General features: G+C 49.2%; 1 protein-coding gene across 1 annotated transcript in view; it reads right to left on the reverse strand.

Annotated features, from left to right (window-relative positions):
- Positions 1-7,107: 7,107 nt before the first annotated feature.
- Positions 7,108-18,535, reverse strand: part of LOC111148603 (BTB domain containing 7) — a 51,319-nt gene continuing 39,891 nt past the window's right edge. Inside the window, exons 8-10 of the mRNA XM_022505308.1 lie at positions 16,570-16,748; positions 14,610-15,056; positions 7,108-12,414 (exon numbers count right to left, since the gene is read on the reverse strand). Coding sequence (XP_022361016.1) covers positions 11,599-12,414; positions 14,610-15,056; positions 16,570-16,748 — 1,442 coding nt within the window. The 3' untranslated portion in view covers positions 7,108-11,598. The remainder of the gene's footprint in view (positions 12,415-14,609; positions 15,057-16,569; positions 16,749-18,535) is intronic.

Below are 18,535 nucleotides of genomic sequence, written 5' to 3' on the forward strand. Positions count from 1 at the left end.
GACCTGAGCTGAAGGCAGACGCTTCACTGACTGAGCCACGCAGGTGCCCCTGGTGAGTTTTATTAATAGAGGAAGCTGAGTCCATGACATAATCAGGGTGAAAGCACTTTGAACATGAAAATGGGGCAGGCGCCTGGGTGGCCCAGTCAGTTGGATGTTCGACTCCTGATTTCAGCTCAGGTCATGATCTCAGGGTGGTGAGATCGAGCCCCACGTTGGGCTCAGTGCAGAGTCTGCTTGAGATCCTCTCCCTCTGACCCCCACCCCTCTTTCCTTATCCCTCTCCCCCCACCCCTGGTTCGTTCTCTCATTCTCTCTCTAAAAAAGGAAGGAAGGAAAGAAGGAAGAGTAAATGTCCCCATCCCCCGGCCCCCAAGTATTCACCACTTTGTCCCCAGCTCCTGACCCGGCATGCAGGGGTGCACAGTGAGTGTTCCTGAGTGAGTACCACACAGAGCAACGCAGCGCCTACCTGGTCCTCCCCTCTCCGTGGGCGGCAGTTTTTGTCACCTCCTGCCCTTGGAACTTTGCAGCCCACAGCTGCACAGAATCTAGGGGACCGTGTTTCCACAGCTGGGCACTCTGCACCCTGAGTGTGTCTGCACTGATGAGCGGCCCTGGGGCTCCTAGTGGGGGAGCAGAAGGGACCCCTGGGAGGCAGGGCGGAAGTGCGTGTCAACACCACCAGCCTAGTCCTTGGGGGGCCCGGGGGCGGCTGCCTGAGCTGGCTGGAGCTTGTGGGGTGTGGGGGTGGGGACACGGGATCGGTCCAAGCCCAGGGTGTCCACCCTCAGAGACTCGGGAGTCCTGGTGGGAGATGGTGGGCATCGGGCCTCCATGTCACCCAGTGGCCAGGGCTTTGGAGTGGGCCAGAGTGTGGGAGGGACCGAGAGTCCTGAGGGGGCACAGGGTAGGTTTGGGGGGAACAGGGAGGAGCTGCATTGGGTGGGCGTCAGAGAGGAGGTGGGCCCGAGGTCCAGGGGTCAAGGTGGGGGCGGGGGGTTGCCCTGGGAGTCATCAGCCTGCTTAGCCACGGAAGTCATGGTCGTGAGTGAGCTCTTGCCCTGGAGGGATGTGAAGAGAGAGGAGACAGGACGCCAGGGAATGCCAAGGTTGAAAGGAAGAGCCAAGAACCGGGAAGCCAAGAGGCCGCCAGGGCGGTGGGAGGGGGTCCTGGAGCTGTGGCGCAGAAGCTAGGCGTGTCGTGGGGTCAATGTGGCCAAGCCACATAGGATGAGAAGTGTCTGTTGAGATCCGGACAAGCTCTAAGCCAACTAAGGAAAGAGACAAAGAGGTAAGTAGGGGGATTTTGCCTCACCCTAATCCCCTCGTTCCTCATAAAGCTGACTTGGGTAACGTGGCTTTTTCTGGGGGGTCATGGGCTCCTAACCCTGAACTCCAGGAGTGGCCAGACTTAGCTGCTGGCAGGGAGCCAGCTGCAGGACAAACAAGTGGGGCTCCTGCTGCTCGGCTTTCCTCACCAGCAGAGGACATTCGAGAGTTTCTGACCTCTTCGAGTAGCTGGTTCCCGAGAAAGAGGAAGGAGAGGAGAGGCGGGCCCGTAGGCAGAGTCCCGCCTGCCTGTTCCCTAACACCAACTCCCAACAGTGGAGAGTGCTCCCAAGTGTCCTCCACATGGGGGAAACGAGGTGGGCAGTGCCCGCCTTCATTCATTGCCATGAAGGTGGCTGGGGGCCAAGTGTGGTAGGCGAGGCCGGTGGCTGTGGCCGGGAAGGTGGGGAGCAGAAGCACAAGGCGGAGGCGGGCTGGAGCTGGAGGACACCGGCCTGGGAGACGGCGCCGAAAGGTCGGAGACACGGAGGCACTAAGTGCGGTATGAGGAGGTGATGCCCAGAGAGGGTGAGGGGATCCCTGACCAAGTGAGCGCTGCTAGGAGACAGGATAGGGTAGACTCTGGAGCCAAGGGGGCGGGAGTCAGGTCACCACCTGGCACCAGAGGGGTACAGGGTGTGGGAGGGGTGTTGGTCCAAGACCACAGCTGAGGGAGTGTCCATCTGAGGGCATCTGGCCCACCAGGCCAAGGAGTCAGCAGGAAGCTGGAGGGTGGCCCGTCAGGAAGGTGGGGGAAGGGAAGGTAGGGGGATAGCCCTGGGGACAGCAGGCAAGGGCTGACTCACAGGGCTGGGCAAGCCGAGGCTGAGCCTGGGGACCAAGGGTACTGTGGCTGTGTGATTGTCTTCAGTTGTCCCCCAAGGTTGGGTCCAGCCGCAGGACATGGACATACCCATTGCTTATGGCTCGAGCTGGCAAGGTGCGCCAGGGGAGGAGGTGGACGCCTGAGGGAGGTTGGGCTGTCCAGGAGTGGAGAGGAAGGAGGTCAGAGGCCGGAGTTCCAGAAGGCACCGGAGGGGCATCCAGGAGGACCTGGACAGGGGAGAGGGCGGCTTGAGAGCAGGAAGTGAGGTGGGGATTTCAAAGGTGAGCCCTTTTGGGGACAAGGGGAAGGAGTGTCGTGGTCCGGGTGGCGAAATGGCAGAGCAGGCAACTGGAGACGGCGATGACATGGATGCTGAGGACAGCAGTGAGGCTGAACCAAGGCCTCAGGGCCTGAGAGGAGTGCCGGCGGTGATGGGTGCCGGGGTGGGAGTGGGACAGGCAGATGGTGGGAGGGGCTACTGAGGGAGGCCGCCGCACACCATGCGTCCTGACCCTCAGTCCATGGAAAGTGCTAGAAGGAGCCCATTCTTGGCAGCAGGCTGCAGGGAATCAGGAGAGCTGGGACCCTGCTGAGGTGGAAGAGGAGGAGGAAGATGTTGGGGGTGGGGGGAGGCTGTGGGACACCACAGGCAGGCTGCCCAGCGGCTGGGGTCACGGATTCAATGGGACCCGAAGGGCTGGATGGCAGAAGGTCCTGAGGGCTGTGCAAGGTCTCAGCAGGGCAGGAACCCAGGTCTGGGCAGCCCCGGGGTGGTGGGAAATGGGGGCACTCTGGTGTCTCAGGGGTTTGGGTTCATCTGTTGGAATATGCAGAAATGGGAAGAACAACTACTTTTAGTTCAGACACAGAGGGTGGCTGAATCCAAGAGAAGATTCTGGATGCGGAGGATATTTGTGTAGCTGAATAGTTTAAGGGTGAGGGTTTCAGCGGGAGCTGCCCACGGCTGCACAGCAGCCCTTGCTCTGAGAATGGGAACGAGATGGCTTTGGCTCACGGCGCCTTCAGGATCCAAGGCAAAATGCAGAGAGTCCACCATGAGAGCTCGAGTAAACTGCTGTCACCCCATTTAAGGATGAGGACCCCGAGGGTTAGTGCTTAGTCCCTGGTCCCCTGGTGACAGTCCTCACTAGGCAGCCCCTCCTCGGGAACACCAGCCCTTCTTCCCTCGGGTTTCCTGGCTTCGGCTTCCTCATCCCCTCTGAAGCCCAGCAGATTCCCCAAAGTTTAAAGACAAGTGATGCTTGGCCCCGGATCCCAGGCTCTCCCCCAGCCGGAGACCTCAGAGGAGGACATCTTCACCCTGGCGGCGCAGATGCAAAGCTCCCGGCTGGCATCTGAGGAAATGCGCATGGCTACGCGGGCCGGCCAGCTCCGTGTTGAAGGAGGTCCAGGGGCCAGAAATACACAGATGGGGGAACATGGCAGGAGGTGACCGAAGTGAAGCCCATGAAAAATCCCAAAGTCATTATCATTCGGCTGCGTTTGGAGCAGGGACAGTGCAAGGTTAGCAGGGGACAGAGGGCAGAGCCAGGCACCTCACTTCCATCCTTTCCATCAAAGGGAGCGCCCTTCAAACCCAGACGAGCTGAGCAAACGTGACAGGGAGGATCTGGGGACCCTGAGGTCACTTCTGCAGAAGCAGCACGTTACCGTCTTTCTGTACGTGATGACCAAATACTGGAAATGACCAAATGTCTCTGTTCACCCGTCCTGGTACTGTTAAGGGGGCGGGGGGGGGACGGTAGGTTCTGATAGCTAGGACGGGGCACCCGCACCGGTGTTCCCTCGAGGATTCTGGGATGAACGACTGAACACTCGTAGCAAGCGGCTGGGTCGGGAAGGGGGTGTTTTTAAGATCAAATTCTGCTGAGCTGGGCCGCCTTTCCACATGGATGGTGTCAGCAGTCCTGAGTAGGGGGGACGCCCCAGCCAGGCTGCACCCAGCGTCACAAGCGCAGATGAAGAGACAGGGCGGCTGGTAAAGAGGACAGACCCAGCTTCAGTAGTGTCCCAGGCCCCCCCACAGCTCACGGCCCCTCCAGCCCCCTCCCCTGAACCCTTCCCCCAAGGGAGCCACCCAGGCTTGTCTCTGAGCCTCACCTCTCATGTGTCCCAGCCTCTCTCCCAGGTCCCCCGCCAAGCCGCCTGGGCCAGCCCCTCACTGTCCTCCTCCGTGCCGCCAGCCCAAAGCATATTTTGGGCTCCATCTTCCCAAATCTCTGAGCAGTAGCCTCTGGCTTAACTTTTGAGGATGGGTGGAACTGGTCCCTTATCTCTTACCTGTGATTAACTTGAAAAGGTAATACGCGCACGTGCCTTGAAAACACAGCTGGGACAAAACACGTACAGTTAAGCCCCCGCCCACCCGATGACGGTGCCCCTCGAGGCCGTCCTGGGAGCGTCCTCGGGGATGCCTGCAGGTCTGCGAGAGTGCACTGCAGACCTCCCTTGTCTTCTCCACCAGTGGGAGCAGCCGTACGCGTTGTTTTGTATTTCACTTCTATATTCTGAAGATCATAGTCCCCGCTTTTAAAGGGGTGGCCTTCGGGGAGCCCCGCACTGCCTTCCTTCTACCTGGTTGGCTGCCTTGGCCAGAGGCTGCCTCTAGCTGAACTGTAAGGGTTGGAGTCCCTCCACATTGATTCCTAGGCCTTCTTTTCATCTCAAACTTTCCCCCGAAGCCCCGCTGTCTACTCCCAAGGCTTTCCACGCCAGCACCCTCAGCTTCGATACCCAAGTTCCTAGCTGGCGCCGGATGGCCAAGTGCACACGCCCACCGTTCAACTCCCGTCTTTCCGCAGACCTGACTTCTGCCTTTCCCGCGCCCAGCAGGGGCTGGTGCCTGTAGCTGTCCCACCTTCCTCAGAATCGCATTCGAAGGCCTCCTGGCCATCTGTGGGCGGTCGCGGCTCTTCTCCGGAAGGCTGCACCAGCCTCCTGCCTGGTCTCCCGATCCACTGCAGCTCCCCCTCAGTCCGGGAGCGCGGAACACACACCTCTGATCACGTCCGGCCCTGCTCACTCGGGCAGCTTCCTATTGCTGTTAGGATCAAACCTTGCAGCCCACTCTATGGGGGCCTGACACGCCTCACTCCCGGGAACTTGTTTCCTCAGTGCTGGGCTCCTCCTGCTTCGGGCTCCACATCCTCCTGGAAGCCCTCCCTTGAAACCCCGCCTCCCGGCCCTGTGGATCTCACTTTCCCTTGACCTGCGCTCTGCAGGTCCCTTCCACATTGTCTTCCCGATCCCAGACATAGTCAGCTACCGCCTTATGTCTGGCATAACCCAGTGTCTTTTATCCTTCGACACCCTCAAACTGTTAAGCGCAGGACTGTGTCTTGTTCAGTATGGTCACCCCAGGACTGAGCCGTCAGAAGTTCCTTCCTACATGTAAACATGTTTGCAGAACAAACGAATGTCGTGCTTGTGCCCAGCTCCACCCCTGCACATGGTGCCCCCCTGCCTGGGCCACCAACCTTTCTGGGGTGCAGTACAGCTTCCATGATTGAGAACTCGGGCCCCGGAGCCACACTGTCTGGGTGTGAGCCTAGGCTCTACCGACGTATTGGGTGCGCGACCTTGGACATGGTACTTGATGTCTCTCTGTGCTTTGGTTTTCTCCCCTGTGATAAAACGGCACTAAGAATAGCATGTGATTCACAGGATTAAAGGCAATACTATCTAATTCATTGATGAAAGAAAAAAAAAAGTGCGTGGCATTGAATCTGGCATATATTTCTCCCCTTATTCATTCCTGGGCCATGTCCAGCCAGTCCTCCCCTTACCCGTGATAACCTCCTACTGCTCTGTACTGCTTTGTTTCTGGGACAAAAGTCATTTCTGGTGAGAGTCCAGAGTTTCTGAGAATCGATATCCCGTTGGCTCTGTCCGCTGGGAAGACTGGACCCAAGAAATAGTCCTCAGTGCATTGAGGAAAGGTAAGGCCTGACATGGCTGAGGAGCTGGCCTGCACCCACCGTCCCAGGGGTCACCTGCAAGTGCAGGAATGAACACTGACTTACTCAATTTTCTTTTTCAGGGTTTTAAGAAGCTCACATACAAAAAAACCGTTAGGGTGCCTGGGTGGCTCAGTTTGTTGGGCGACTACCTTCGGCTCAGCTCATGACCCCAGAATCCTGGGATTGACGGGCTCCCTGCTCAGTGGGGGGGGGGGGGGTCTGTTTCTCCCTCTGACCCTCTCCCCTCTCATGCTCTCTCTCTGAAATAAATAAATAAAATCCTTAAAAAAAAAAAAAAACCCTTAGATTTTTAAATCTTGAGAGTCCACAGTTAAACCCAAGATGGTTACAAAATATGGAGAATCACCTTAGTGAGACATGAGGGGGAAAGGCTAGAATGGAACTAATTAGTGAAATGATTAAAATAAAAAAAATGATAATGATTTTACAGCAATTGAAAACATGGAAATTAGAAAACTTTCTATTTTGCACGTTTTTTTCAGAAACCTAGACTAGATCATGACTCCCTTACCCTCCCAAACTGAATGAACAAGACTGAGTGTGAAAGAGGAAAAGAGCTCAGACACATGGAGACCTGTGAATCTTGGGGCGCATCTGGGTCCCTCGCAGCCCGACCCCAGCGCCTGGCACCCTTCAGGGTGGGTCCACGTGGGCGGGATGCCGAACTCCCTTTGGAGACTCCAGTAAGTAACTCCTGGATAAAATCTGTAAATCTCTCAGAAGTGTTCTAGTGAAATAATAGAAAATAGTAGAGAAGAACGAACCTGATTTAGATGAAAATGTGGTATTTCCAAGAAAACCATAATAATTTTAAACAGTCCCTGGTTAACTGAATCCTGGAACCATGGGGAAGTTCACGTAGAATTCCTCCCTTACGGAATACAATCACCTCTATAATCGAGGACTGCATGCTCTAGGGCTGAAACAGACTATATCCAACTCAGCAGGTTCTATACAAGCCATTTATTGGAAACGCCAACTATATGTAGGATAAAGTCAGTGCTACATGCTTATCAGTAACAGTAGAAAAATAGAACCAGTGGAAACCTTTGTACAACCGTAATGATACTCAAAAGAGAAATGTATCGTTTTACAATGCTTCACACAGACGAATTCAAGTTTGGAGGTACCTAAATAAAAATACTATATATTTCTTTAAAAAACACTATGTACAATTGAAGCGTAAACAAGTTTTACAAAGTACTGGTTATGCAGGTTGTAGAAAACACTTGCATAGGACATGAAATCAGTTTAAGAAAAATTTCTGAGCCTTTAGCATTGAAGGCACTTGACTTTATACCAGTAACAGCACAACCACAAGAAATGCAGTGTTGTATAAGATACCACCTCTCTGCGGACAGATGTGGTACACAAACAGCAAGTGGGGTTCAGGGAACGTTATCTTTCAGCCACCTCATCTAAGAGCAGGGTTCCATACCACCTGCCCATGGAACCCAGATACACAGTCACGTGGAGGTACATCATGAAGCTTCCAGAGCTTATCGTGTCTCTTAGAACCCACGTAAACACACAAACACGAGAGGTTATTTTCAAGACACACACTTGCAAAGACTCTTTCTACAGAAATAGCCACAGCATTATAATAATATTCAGAAGAATGTGGAAGATTGACACGTGGTCTTGAGGGTTTTCTGAAGGAAAAAAAGAAATCCCAAGACTTGCCAATAAAACAATTACATAACAGCTATTGCAATCTATAGGACAAAAGGACAACTTAACATTTCATAAAACATCGTTCATACAACAGTGTTAATGGAAAATAGTAAAATACCTTTTAGTGTGTGACGTAACGCTTTTAGTCAGGTTATGTGTGATGAGGTTTGAAAGTAAACCACTTAGTAGACAAAGTAAACCATTGCAGAACCGGGAATAGCACCCATCACTGCTGCTTTAATAGTAACTTTCAACAGAAAGCTGAAAGTCAACCAAATAATAATTAAAAAAAAAAAAAAAAAAAAAAAGAAGTCAAATAAACACTTCCCTTTGAGTTTGTTCCTAAGGTAAAAACACGAATGCTTCAGAACTGCAAAACAAGTGCTTCATGAAACACGTTTCCCCCTGAAAGGCAGATTACACAAGAAAATCCCTATTTTGCTGTGTAGTAACCGAGAAGTGTTCCCCCTTCCCCCGCAGAGACCATCGCGCATCGAGGTCAGCCGTGAGCCCCCGTGGCCCCCGCCACCCCTCGTCACGCTCTGCAGCATCACCCACGTTCACATGGACAAGGGCTGCCCGCTGCCAGGATGTGACCAACCAGTCAAGAGAAAACCCAATACGAGGTGGCAATTATAGTAATAAGACTTGTTGAGGATGTAAAATCAAGAATTAGGTAAGGTTTCACAGAGAGCTCTACAAAAAGATTCAAATATAAAGAACTTGTTAAAAATCCTTAAAATCCAACTGGTTCTGGAAATGCCAGGAGAGCTTAGGTCTAGGGGCGTGTGCCTAGAAGGAGCTAATGGGGCACGGGAGGAAGGCCATGGTGCGTGGAAAACGGAAAAAGCTGCTTTTCACTGATAGTTTTTGCCTTTCATGCTATTTCTTTTTGAGTCACAGGTGACTCTGAACTTAACTTATCCACCAAAATCACAAAACTAAAACAAAAATATAAGAAGAGGACCACCAGCATCTTGAAGAAACGTGGATCTTCTCTTCCCGCTCCAGGAGCGAAACGGTAATTCTCTAAACCGCGGCATGGTGGGCACCGAAGGTGGCGATTGTCTCACGGCCTGATTGTCTGTGGCCTCGAGAGGAGATCTGGTATTTGGAGATTTGGTTCTCATGAAATTTCTAAACCAAGTGAAATGCCAGGTCCTGGGGCCTAAATTTTATATTACACATACCTTTTTTTCCCCTAAGACCAATCTTACTCAGACTTCACATTTATGTTAGCACAGCATTAACAGAATTTTAATGCCCAATAAGCACTTCAGAAGGTCGGAGAGGTGGGTTCCAAAGGCAGAGGCACACAGCGATTCACTCTACCCTAGCCACCACACTTCACAAGATCCAGCCGAAGGCCACTGACGCCTACCCTGGCACGCACAAGCCACACCTGCTCACCCTCTGCAGGTCACACCAGCCCACCACCCCACAGATTAAACCAAGTTCCTCTCTATACACACTTTAGTCAGATCAGCTACTAAATTCTTAAAAGCAAACTTCATCAGTTAGTTAGGAACAGTGGCCACTTATTTTTATGTTTGGGGATATGAAAGAGTATTTAATAAGTTTTCAGGAAAATGACATCAAACAGCTCTTGTCTGACATTTTAAAAAATACAGGTCAGAGATGAGAAAGCTTTTTCCCACCCAAATCAGCTCTACTCACCCTTATTTCCAGTACCAGCACAGTACAGCCTGAATTCAGAATAGAAATTTAGAACCATATCAAAATAATTCCTGTCGATACATGTATATAAATACACAGGGAGGAATATGATGGAATTAACAATTTTTGTTTCTGAAGAGAGAGAGCGACTGAAGTTGGCTTCAAAAGACACCATCATCTATTATAAAGAGTCAAACCTCCTAAAAATGAGCACAGAGTCCTATGTTTTTCTATCTTAAAAAAAAGGAGCCTCAAAGGCGATGCCAGCCGACCTCCCAGGGGACGAGCATTCGCCCTGGGAGGCCTGGAGCTCAGCGCGCAACACCACCAGCGCCGACGAACACTCGAGCAGCAGCTAACTAGGCAGGCAGAGCGCGGGGCAGGGGTGGGCCGGTGTATGGAGACAGACTGACGTGTTCCCCGTCTCTGAGACTACCTACTGTTAGGATTTTTTTAAATGTCCGATTATTCCTGAGTGTATATCCACAGGGTAAAGTAAGAAAGACTGTAAAGAGAAACTACAGCTACGGGAGAAATCAGTTGTTGGCGCCCAATAGAAACCTCTTTACTCAAAAGTGCATGTAATTCATTTATATGGTAGCTTGTGAAGGCTCCCGAGCCCTGCATAGTTTTCGAGTGAGTGTGAGTGAGTCATAGTTTTATATATATATACAGACACAGAAAAGAGGCTCCCGGACATCCTTCACAAGAGGGAAGGCTCGGCAAGGCCCTTTTCTTCTAAGTGCTACGGCTGTGTGTGTATGTGTTTGTAAAAATACAAAGTGAATGTTCAAATAATGTTGAAGTGATTTAAAAACTCAAATACTAATATATTTACATTGGAGAGTAAGAAAAAAAAAAACAGTCCTTAGCTCACACATTGCCCTTCCAAGGGAGAGGACCTTAAAAGATCCCATGTGCTCAGTGGTTCAGTAAAATCCCAAACCAGCGTCCCCAGTGGAGTTCAAGTAGGACATGTAGTGTTTCACTGGGAAAAAAAAAAGGTTTCTTTTTCTTTTTTGGTGACAAAGGATTATGCGTTCTACAACACTTTTAGGACACCAAAATTCAGACAAACTTTGAAAAACATTTAAAAGAAAACACAGGCTTACAAACACCAAATGACATCCGTAAGACTGAAGCCCTTTTGTTTTTTTTTTTCCCCACAGAGAGCAAGACAGCTGAAGGCAGCAAACAGTCATTTCCCGTCTCAGCTGGAGAGTCGACGCTCAGAACCAGAAATCCCATCGGGCAATCTTTAGGTTACTTTGCTGTTTCTGCCGCCTCAGGATTCCAAGAAATCCAATGTCTCGAGGACCTCATCTAGTTCTACGCTAACGCACGCTACCAGCATTGGCAGGATTCTGACGGTGCCCACACACCGAACAAAGCTACAGCTTCAGCCTGGGCACAAAAGGCTTTGCTCCTTTCAGTTCTTTACCGAACCAGAACATGTCAGGATCCTGACCGGACTCCCGCTGGAGGAATGAAGACCAGCTCCCAAGACTTGTTAAGGAAGAATGATATTAGACTTAATGGAGATCGAGCAGGAAGATTTCTGAACTAAAACAATTACCGAAGAGAGAGGAGCATTTTGATGTGCTGTTCTTTGGAATTTCTATAATTAAAAAATAAGCACAGAACTATTTCATAAGAAAATACATCTTAGTGTGCAGTCCGATGCACGTGGAAACTGGTAGATGAAAGGTAAAATGCAAAAAAGTATGAAAATACGGTTCCTTTAAATGTGGCAATAAAGTTTGACATACTGATATAAAATCAATACCGACAAAATAAATGTACAAGTGCAAAAAAATCCCATCATTTGTAAAGAGAAGAAAAAAAAGTGCCAGCTTGCTTGCTCTTAAAAATGCTTCCCCACACAACTGCTCAAACACAAAACAGATGCACCATTCAAAAGAACCCTCGTAGCATGCCACGCCTCATGAACATGTATATACAAAAACTAGAATAAAATAATGCGAAACTGAGTTAGCTGGCATCGAGAAACTGGTCTCTAAGTTGTCAGGTTACATCATAAAATGGGATGTTTCACATCTCAGGCACAGACGACTTGGGAGGTTGCTCTCAGAGGGCAGACTTTTTGTAGAGGAAGTCTGGCTTGCTGGGGGACCTCCTTCCCCTGCTTATCGAATCTTCCCTTTCTAAATCGGTATTTCGCTGAGCTCCGAGGCCCAGGGACTCGCTGTCTGCCAGTCTCCTACCGGATCTCTCTTCCGGAGCTTCAGAGCTGCATGCGGGATGTGAGGGTCGGTTGGGGGTCAGCCCGAAAGTCAAGTCGGTTTCTATTGCTGTTCGTCCCCTGACATGGGCTGGACCGTTGCCAACGTTTTCCGGGGCTGCCAACGGAAAGTCTGACCGCTGGGGCGATTGCTCAACAACGTCAAGGTGGATTGGCTCGTTCTTTTGTCTGTGAGGATGTCCGTCAGGGGAAAGTGGATATTCTCTCCTAGCTTCTTCCTGCTTTTTAGGAGAGGTCTGGCTGGGCAGGTAGGCTGACTTTAAGCCACTTGGTGATGCCTTACTGTGGCTATACAAATCGGGACCGAAGTATCCACCTTGCGAAGGGGAAGGGGTGCGTCTGCCAGGAGCAGGCGTCGAAGGTCTGCAAGCAGCATTTGAGAAGTCATAGAAATCCGGATATTCCTGCTGATTTTCTCGAGCATCGACTTTTTGCTCCAGAGTGTGTTTCTTCCGAGACGTGTGTGTATGCCTCTGTGGAACACATGACAGATGCTGGGGAGGCGCTGGTCCTACTTCCGAAACAGACTGGCTTAGTTCTGTGTCTACAGCCAGTTCTGGAAGCCTCCTGTCCTTGAGTGACAGTGTGGACACACCCATGGCGATGTCTGGCATTAGATCATTTAGCACAGGTTGTGTACACTGCAAACAGAGATAAGAGAAGGGAGGTTAAAAAAAAAAGGCCCAGGACTCCCTCTTTGTACAAATGATGTTCACTGGTTTTGCTTCTTTATTATAAAAGTAATACAGGCTTATTTTTAAGAATAACACGATATAGGTATCTGCGTGTCTCAGTCAGTTAAGGGTCTGACTTTTGATTATGGCTCAGGTTGTAACCTCAGGGTCATGGGATCAAGCCCTGTGTTGGGCTCAGCGTGGAGCCTGCTTGTCTCTCTCCCTCTGCTTCTCCCCACTCCCCTGCTTGCTTGCATGCTCTCTAAAATAAATGCATTTTTAAAATCTTAAAAAAAAAAAAAAAAAAAAAGAATGGTTACAATGCATAAAATCATAAAGGCCAAAACCCCCAAAACCAAACAAAAAACCCACTAATCTTCCCTACTGAGATAATCACTGTTAACATTTTGAGGTATTTTTCTCACTTTTTTTCCTTCTGTTCATATATTAATTTTCATAAAATGTAGTACATATGTAAGCCTGTCACTAAATTTTGAGATTACTATTTAAATTACAGCATACTATTGCATTGTATTGCTGAATCATGGCTTATTTATCTCATTCTCCCACTGCTGACATTAAGGATGTTTCCAATTTCTCATTATTATAATCAAGACTATAACGGGGTGCCTGGCTGGCTTAGGTGGTGGAATGTGTGACTCCTCATCTCGGGGGTCATGAGTTGAAGCCCTGTGGTGGGTATAGAAATTACTTAAAAATAACATCTTTAAAAAAAAAAAAAAAAGACTGCAATGAACATACAAATAAATTATCTTTAAGGAAATTTTATTTAAAATAAAAAGTAGTAGAACTTTTGAAACTGTGGAACTGACAACAAAGCCAATAGGATGGAAATGTGGACTATCAAACACTATCAATCTCTGTTGTTTTTTCTTTTTTAAGGGGCTGGGGGGGGCAGCAGGGAGAGTGGGTGGAAGGGTCTAAGGTAAGGAAGGATCATAATTTGACCCCAGGGGTACACTAGTCCACAGTGTCCAAAAAGTCATATTTTAATAAAGATCCCCTGAACTAATCTATGTACTGTTTGCTTTTCTTTTCTTTTTTTTTTTTTTAAAGATTTTATTTATTTATTTGAGAAAGAGACAATGAGAGAGAGCATGAGCAAAGAGAAGGTCAGAGGGAGAAGCAGACTCCCCATGGAGCTGGGAGCCCGATGCGGGACTCGATCCGGGAACTCCGGGATCATGACCTGAGCCGAAGGCAGTCGTCCAACCAACTGAGCCACCCAGGTGTCCCTCGTTTGCTTCTCTATTGAAGACCACTGACAATGTGTGAACGAGCAGGAAGGCTTAAAAATCACTACCGTTGGGGCGCCTGAGTGGCTCAGTGGATTAAAGCCTCTGCCTTCTGCTCGGGTCATGATCCCAGGGTCCTGGGATCGAGCCCCACATCGGGCTCTCTGCTCAGCGTGGAGCCTGCTTCCTCCTCTCTCTCTCTCTCTCTGCCTGCCTCTCTGCCTACTTGAGATCTGTCTGTCAAATAAATAAATAAAAATCTTAAAAAAAAAATATCACTACTGTATTTTTTCCCCCAAAGGTATTATATAAACAGAAATTCAACCTCTAATACAAGGCAAACTCGACCCAGGAGTTCTTCCTTAGTTTACTAGCTACCGACGCCAGCTGCTGCGCCTCCCAGTCAGACGGGTGCTCTCGTGCAGCAGCTTGCCAGGCATAGGGCCGGATCATCTGTCCACTTTCTGAATGGGGAGTCTTCCGCCACTGCTCCCGACAGTATACACAGCTGGAACTAACGTCCCCTTCCCGGCCCATCAAAGCACTTGGTAGAAGAGTAGACTCTACAGAAATGAGGGCAGATTCTAGACATGTGCTTGAACGGAGCATCACAAAACTGCCAACATCCACGGGCACTGCCCACTGATGCCACCCTTTCCGAGTATCTGCAATGAATACGAAGACAAGGAAGGTACCAACTACCCCCGACGCATACCCCGTGTCTTCCCAGAGCCCTCACTGCTCCACTTTCCTTCTCTCTCTTTTCCACAGCCACGCAGTCTAAGCTTCCAGCTTGTCGGTAACACTCCTGGGCACTGCTGAGTCCCCGCAGGGCTCCTGGGGTCAGGGAAATTGCTTCTAATATTCCAGGAACATTTTAGGTAAATTAGTGACGTGCAAACTTACCACTTGTTTCTCACACGCTGCTGCTGCCGAAGGGGCGGCGGCAGTGGCCACGGCCACGGTCGGTCTCCCCAGTCCTGCGGTGTTGGCACAATCAGGAGCTGCTGCTTTGACACCTGGCAAGTAGACTGGAGGGGGGCCGGCTTTAGGGGCCGTTCTGGAGTGAAACAGGGAATGATTACAGGGATAGGAGAACGAACGTGAAGGGTGCTGGCTGGGAGGTCTTTGTTTCCAGCCTGTTTTGAGCTGGTTATGGATTGGGGTGGCTGGGGGATGGTATGGAGGTGGTGGGGGCGGCAAGGGTGGATGGAAGGCCACAAAGGAGTCCAGGTCTGTAAACATGGTTTCCGCAGTGGGGGTACTGTTAACACGACATCTCCCAGATTGTCTCATTGTCAAGAGTGGACTTTCATCCCCGAAACGTTCATCCGGAAAGAACTTGTGAGGATTCTAAGAAAGATTTAAAACAAACAAACAAACAAACAAACAAAAAGGACATTAGCAAATTTCCTAGATAGAAATTTAGAGGCTGAGAGCATTAAGTGAGATCCTAAGAAAACCACATTCAACAAGAGTAAAAGGCACAATATATTCCTCTAGGCCAGAAGCCCAAGAAAAAATTACTTTAATAAAAGCACAAAAGGATGTAGTGGAGGCTCTCCAGCCTCTCACAGGGCTACCAAGGAGAGCTGCGTAACTAAATATTCCAGCAAGCAGGCCGGTAATCTCTTGCAAGATTATGTGATAATGCAAAAGCAGGAAATAAAACCTAATTCAAATGTGTCTTTGCGGAGAAAATAAAATTAAGTGCCAAAGGAAGAAAGGGCATACAAGTGAGGATCCTCCTTGAATTTTCTGACGCAACATCTATACTCTGTCTGAAATAAAAACTGTAAAATACTCAATCCTTTCCTGTTACATGTAACTCAGTATGATAAGTATTTTGATAAACATTATATAAGAATACTTACAGCACACTTTTATACATGTTAAGATGTCAAACGAAGATACAATTTAGCATGGCAAAAGGGCAAGAAATGAATAGAAAACAAGACTCTATTTCAGGGATGGAAACCACGGCAAAAAAATTAAAATCAGAACCAGCCTGCTGCCCTGCCGACACCACACCGCTCTCCCCTTTGAAGACTCAGGCTAAACAAGCCTGGAGTCGGTGGCAAAAAAAACTCAATCACTTGACCAGACAAAATTAAATTTTATTTTAGGCTCTGATTTCGCGTCTGTGAACGGACTACTTTACACGTTCTTCCTTCATTGCAAAACCAATGCTACAGCTCTGGTACTTGGTAAGAAAGGAGTTTTTTCCCCTGCTTGTTAAAAAAAAAGCATTCACTCCCTGATTCTCATGCTTACAGGATTTGTAACATCATGCAAAAAATGTTTTATCATCTGGAGGAGGAGAGAAGAAGCAGAGGGGCATCTGGCAGATATGTCAAGTCCGGTCGTAGTCCAAAACCTGAAATCTAGAGACCCAAAGAGGGACAGAGAGCAGTGGAGGGTCAGAATTTTCTACTTCCTCTTTCACCTTTGATGGGGATGCACACTGTGAACTTTCAGTGGGCTTGTTAGGCACAAGAGACAGCTGCTTCCCCACGGCACCTCTTATCTTCACAACATCCACTCTGCTGGTACAGAAACGGGTACTCGGAGTGGTTGGCCCAAGTTAACTCACTGATAAGCAGCAGAGCCAAGAGGTAAATTCAACTCTCCCTCCAGAGTCTGTGTGCTCCGTCTACCCCGCACACAGCCTCTACTGGGGGCGGGGTGGGGGTCTGTGGAGATGGAGTGCAGCGGACAGGACTTCCAGCTATCACAGACCCTCGAGGCAGCAAAAGGGAATGCACTGAGAAACAGACGCACGCCGCGAGGGCTCCCTGAGAGATCTGAAATCCTGTCTGCGTGATGATCAAGGTTCCTATCTCACCTAGTCAAATGCCATCCCCACCTGCAAGAGCTCGGCGGCAGCGTCCGCGAGACCAAACTCTCTTAAGACTCGAATTTGAATTTCGTAGCTGACCGTGGCACCTTCCCCACAGTTGAGTGCGTAGGCTCTCTGCACTTGCTCGGTGTGCCGCAGCTCCTGCAGACGTCTGACCATGTCTTTCATAATGAGGAGACGAGGAACTGAAAGAAGAAAACGTTGGTTCGCAAATATACCGGAGCTGCATGCAAGACCAGCCACGGAGCACAAGAAAGCGAGCATGTGTTCTGCATTAGAATCTTCTCGTACATTTGTTGATAGCTTTTTAATTTCCTGGGAACAGTAATTTATATGCTGTCTAGAGAAGGGGAACCCTGAGTGGAGTCTGGAAAAAGGAGAAAACCAGGCAGGTAAAGAATGTAGAGTGAAAGCATGTGTCTCAAGCAGAAGGACCAGGCACGTGTCAAACAGGCAGGTGACACAGCATGGCACGAGCAGCCGGCCACACTAGTAGCTGAGGGTTCAAAGGTACAAGCAGGAAGAGTATGAAGAGAGAAGGTGAGAAAGATGGGTCGGAGCAGATCACGAATGACCCTGCATGTCACGGTAAGAACTGACACTGTATTTTGGGTACAACCGGGAGTTGCCTGTGCAGGGGAATGACAGGATGAGAGCAGAGCAGTGAGGTAGTCAGCATACTCTGAGAGCAGGGTAAAGCAGGGGTTGGCAAACTACAGCCCGGAGGATGAATCTATCCTGCTTCCTGGTTTGTAAATAAAGTTTTACTGACACACAGCTACACCCACTTGTTTCGGTAGCGTCTGTGGCTGCTTCTGATGGCACAGTTGAGTAGCTGCGATGGGGACTGCAGAGCCATCAAAGCCTAAAATATCTACATAACGGCCCTCCAAGAAAAACGTGTGCTGAGCCCTGGTGTAAACGCCAGAATGGGAGTAAGGGTAGAGGCACGAGCACAGTTAGGAACCTGAACAAAGGCTGTAGCACAGGGGCTGGGGGATAGGTGACACCATCTATAAATATCTAAGAGACAAACTGCCCAGACTGGCCACTGGCTACGATTTCTGGGGAAAGCGGAGCTATCATTTACTGAGCACCTAACTTTGTGCCTGGCGAACTCCTAAGCAACTTACTCGTGGTACTTCCTCAAATCTTCCTAACAACCCTAGAAAGGAGATATTATATCCATTTTGTAGGCAAGGAAATTAATGCTCAGGGAAGCAGGTTATTTTGTCAAAAGTCACACAAATAAAGTAGCAGAGCCAGGACATGAGCCTTACTGGCATCTTCTCCAATAAGCTATACGGCCTTCCTTCAGAGCGAGGTGAGCAAGGAAGAGGGAAGGATCAGATAACACCAGAACAGGAGGAGGCCTTGTTAAGTAAGACAACAAAGACGCCTTATTTTTCTGAACATACTTAATTGTGAACATCTCTGGGCTTTTTAGGTTCAGTCCTAAGATTAAATTATGCTGCTATTCAATTGTATTAACTCAAGCTGATAAAAACCGGGCCAATGACCCACAGCTTCAATATTCTGCACCAATCAGCTCCAGTAATATTTCTCTTCCCACGGTTGTCCAGTGTATACTTTTTTTTTTTAAAGATTTTATTTATTTATTTGACAGCCAGAGATCACAAGTAGGCAGAGAGGCAGGCAGAGAGAGAGAGGGGGAAGCAGGCTCCCTGCTGAGCAGAGAGCCCGATGCGGGGCTCGATCCCAGGACCCTGAGATCATGACAAGCTAAAGGCAGAGGCTTAACCCACTGAGCCACCCAGGCGCCCCTGTCCAGTGTATACTTTAAAGAAATGATGGTCAGTATTTTGTCCGTAGTGGCCAGATCTGATAAGGCCAACAATCGATTAGACATTAGTCCCAGAATAAAATGTACGTGTTCAGTTAAAAGTTCTGTTATTCTTTTATTTGTCCTTAATTGAAACAGACATTTATAAGCAGAAGATGAATGGTGCCA

The sequence above is a fragment of the Enhydra lutris genome, unplaced genomic scaffold, assembly GCF_002288905.1.
Source record: "Enhydra lutris kenyoni isolate GAN:26980312 unplaced genomic scaffold, ASM228890v2 scaffoldscaffold20, whole genome shotgun sequence".
Classification (NCBI taxonomy): domain Eukaryota; kingdom Metazoa; phylum Chordata; class Mammalia; order Carnivora; family Mustelidae; genus Enhydra; species Enhydra lutris.